Source organism: Microtus ochrogaster, chromosome 16 (genome assembly GCF_000317375.1).
Source record: "Microtus ochrogaster isolate Prairie Vole_2 chromosome 16, MicOch1.0, whole genome shotgun sequence".
In the NCBI taxonomy this organism is placed as follows: domain Eukaryota; kingdom Metazoa; phylum Chordata; class Mammalia; order Rodentia; family Cricetidae; genus Microtus; species Microtus ochrogaster.
Genome location: NC_022018.1, coordinates 58,303,830 through 58,307,502, shown reverse-complemented (window position 1 = coordinate 58,307,502; position 3,673 = coordinate 58,303,830). Strand labels below are relative to the sequence as shown.

Below are 3,673 nucleotides of genomic sequence, written 5' to 3'. Positions count from 1 at the left end.
ATGACCTTGTACACCGAGAGTCTGGGTGTTCACTGTCTGCTCTGTGTGCTCCCCTGCAGCCTGTACAGACAAGGAGCTGAGGAACCTCGCTTCGCGGCTGAAGGACTGGTTCGGGGCTCTCCACGAGGATGCCAACAGAGTCATCAAGCCTACCAGCTCTGACACAGCCCAAGGCAGTAAGCCCACTCTGTTCTTGATAGTTTGCTGTCTGTATCCCTTCTCCATTATCAGACATGTGGGTTTAGCTAGAGAAAAAGGCTTAAAACAAGTCTCAATTTTAGAAACACTAAATTATTAAAGAAGGGTGATGCTTAGAATCAGGAGAAATATGTTTTTTAAAGAGATCATGCTTTATATAGATATTTTAGAAAACATACTATATAGAAAAAGTTGTGTGTCTATTTGTGTGTAAATATAAACACACAGAGTAATACCTACCCATTTAATAACACGCATGTTACAGTCCTTTTCCATGTTAAATATGGAGATGCATGTGTGTTGGAAAGTTTGCACACTTATATAAATGCATATGTGTTGAAAATTTTGCATACTTCACAGGCTGATATACCATTTGGAAATGTAAACACCTAGAAATATCATTATGATTTCATGTTATTGAGTAGTTTCTTGCAGGAACCAAATAGGATCCTAATCATGGCTATAACAACTTAAGGAGCCTTTAATTGGGACTTGTGGGGTTTTGCTAATATGGGCAACAGTGTAGCTAGCAGCTCAGATCATGTGTCTTTTGTGTATACTGGCAGCTGTGTTTAACTTTCCCCAGAAACCAAAACAGGCACCCCTCCCCTCTTTCACCACTAACTCTGGGATGAGCAGAGCCACAGGCACTTCTACACCACCTCCCAGTGCTCTGCACTCCAAGGTAGCTGTGCTAACTGCTACAATAGAGATCCCTGATCCTCCTGGTCCTTCAAACACAGGCACCTTGGCTGTGAGTGCATTCGAGATGCCCTGGTCAAAGTCTTTAGCCAGCCCCCTTCCCTCCAGAGGTTTGGATGGACCTTTAAGAGCAGAGCTCCTGGCTTGTAGGCAGGAGGTGAAACGGTGCTGTGTCAGCTCTGTCACCCAGCTGGACCAGTATGGTTGTGCCCATGCTTTCCCATACATTAGAGAAGCAGGAGGATTGTTTATAGACAGGATCCAGACTGGCCTGAGCCACAGGGTTAGATGCTGTCTCAAGAACAAAAGCAATGATCTTAACAGTTGGTAATTCTTGGACACGCATAGCTTCCTGGCGAGATCAATGAGGATGGAAGGATGGCTTAGTCTGAAGCCTTCACTCCCTGGCCTTCCGGCAGATGGCACTTGCTTTACGGGTGATATTCTTGGTAGCCCTGTCTGTAGGATGGTAAGCTGAGAGAGATTTTTCTTTTGTCCTTTTTTTTCCTGGTGTTTGGGGTTTTTTTTCTCCCCACCCCCTCCAGTTCCTCCCAGAGGTTCCCTGGCAGTTTGTGAACGAACACTGATTTCCATCTAGAAAGACTTGTCTGTGAGTCTCCCAACAGCAGCCCAGCCCCAGGCTTTCAGAAAACTTCTGCACTAAAGCAGGCTGGTGGGAAGAAGCATCCTGGAAGCCTCCAGTCGGCCCTCAGAGACTTTCTGTAGACAGGTGGGAGCCTGGGAAATACTAGTATACCTAGGAGCAAACTGAGTCCCTGAAGCCTCTAGGTTTGGTGTCCTGAAGCCACCAAGGTGGGCGGGGAAGGATGCTGGGGAGGAACGATACTTTGGTCCTACAAGGCCAGAGCAAAGAGCAACACATTTGCCAGTCCCTAAGTCCTGAAAGGGCAGCCCCCCAGCCTTGCTCCAAGCTCCGTTCTCTGTCTCTGACAGCTGCAGATGCCAGGTGCAGGTGCCCTTTTCTGAGGAAATGAGGTAGGGCAGGCTTGACCTTTTGACTAAGCCACACATAATTCATCTTCTGCTGATGAATCATAATGGCAACTAAAGAAGAGGCCATGTCCTACCCCATAGTCTCATCTGGAAAAAAAAATGTAAAGGATGTTATCCTTTGGTAGCAAAATGAATAATTTAAATATGTGAAGATTTATTCGGAAGGGTAAACTTAGAGCTGACTGGTAGGGAACTCCTAGAGCTGGAAAACAAATACTTTTACTGATAATGTGTGCCCAAAGTGCCGAGGCTATTAAAGAGAAAGTGGAGGTCTCCCCTCAGAAGGCCTCTTGTGGATTAGCGAGCATCAGTAGTGGGGGAGGAGGGGTAGTCTGGCCTCTGCTAAGAGCTCACAGGTTTGCTGAAGTCTTTGTATAGATTTCTGTGCAAATCTGCCATGAAGATGTTGCTTCCTCTACGAGTCCCACTAAACCAAGGCCCCCATGGTATACCCAGAAGTGAAGGGCACACTGGAGCGGACAGTCCGTCTCATCATGACCCTACACTATAGACACTGTATCCCAGTCATGACACCCTAAGTCAGTTGTATGATTTCAGTAAAAATGTTTCAAAGAAAGCAGAGGAGAGCGCTTGGGAGACTGGCTGGGAACTCTAGAGCTGGACTGGGCTGCCTGGGTTCCAATCCCAATTCTGAAGTCACACGAGCTTGCTATCTCTTTATCTACAAAGTAGAGATGACAGCATTTCACAGGAGTGTTCCTTGGATTTAGTGAGAAAAATGAGGTCTGTAGACTATAGCTTAGGAACATGTTTATCTGTAGCATCCTAGGAAAACAAAGCCAGTCCTCAAGATCAGTGCCTAGGATAAGCCGAGCCTTTGTCATCCCTTGGCTCTGAGAGAAAGATGGTCTTGGTGTCTGTCCACAGTGCTGTGCCTTCCAGAGCGGGGAGTTGAGTCGAAGCAACCCTTCCTGTGGGTTTTTTTACAGTCTCCGTGTGGAAACAATCCTTTAAGAAAAACAACATCCCCTTCCCTGGGGAAATAAGAAACAAATGCTTGTCTGAGTCGGTCTGGATTCCATCTCCTGTGGCTCCTTGGGGATTGCAGAAAAGAAGAAAGGGAACAGAGGCGGGACCTGGGTGCTCTACCTTCCAGTCTTGAACTGGGCGCAGGGGCCTCTGGGATAGATGGAGCTTCATTCACCTGCCGTTGTCTCCCCAACTACCACTCCTTTCTCCAGTATTTTGAGTCTTCAATTTTTTTTTCATAAAAAAAAATAAGCTCAGGTTTCAGTATTATACACTTTATATTTTAGTGTGTTTGTAGTTTTCCTCCCAGACACGTCTTGCAGGCAGGTTTGCAGACAATGGAACTCATATTTATATCACAGATGCATTATCACAGGGAATGGTTTCTCTCTTGAAGATATTTCCCCAAAGTTGGCTCCTGTTCAAAGGACATGTCTCTGTATCATATATAAGCCTGGAGGGAGGAGCCCCTCTGGGGCACCAGGTTGGGGAACAGCCGCATGTGTTCTCTGTCTGGGAAGCTGAGTTGTCCCTTTCTCTTGCAGGGTTTGACACCAGCATCCTGCCCATTTGCAAGGACTCCCTGGGCTGGATGTTCAACAAGTTGGACATGAACTATGACCTCTTGCTGGACCACTCGGAGATCAACGCCATCTACCTGGACAAGTATGAGCCCTGCATCAAGCCCCTCTTTAACTCCTGTGACTCCTTCAAGGACGGCAAACTCTCTAACAACGAGTGGTGCTACTGCTTCCAGAAGCCAGGAGGT

General features: G+C 46.7%; 1 protein-coding gene across 2 annotated transcripts in view; it reads left to right on the top strand.

Moving 5' to 3' along the window:
• Positions 1-3,673, top strand: part of Spock1 (SPARC (osteonectin), cwcv and kazal like domains proteoglycan 1) — a 459,458-nt gene that overhangs the window by 440,584 nt on the left and 15,201 nt on the right. For both annotated transcript variants that reach the window (XM_026782920.1, XM_026782919.1), the window contains 2 exons: positions 60-176; positions 3,450-3,671. In XM_026782920.1, coding sequence (XP_026638721.1) covers positions 60-176; positions 3,450-3,671 — 339 coding nt within the window. The remainder of the gene's footprint in view (positions 1-59; positions 177-3,449; positions 3,672-3,673) is intronic.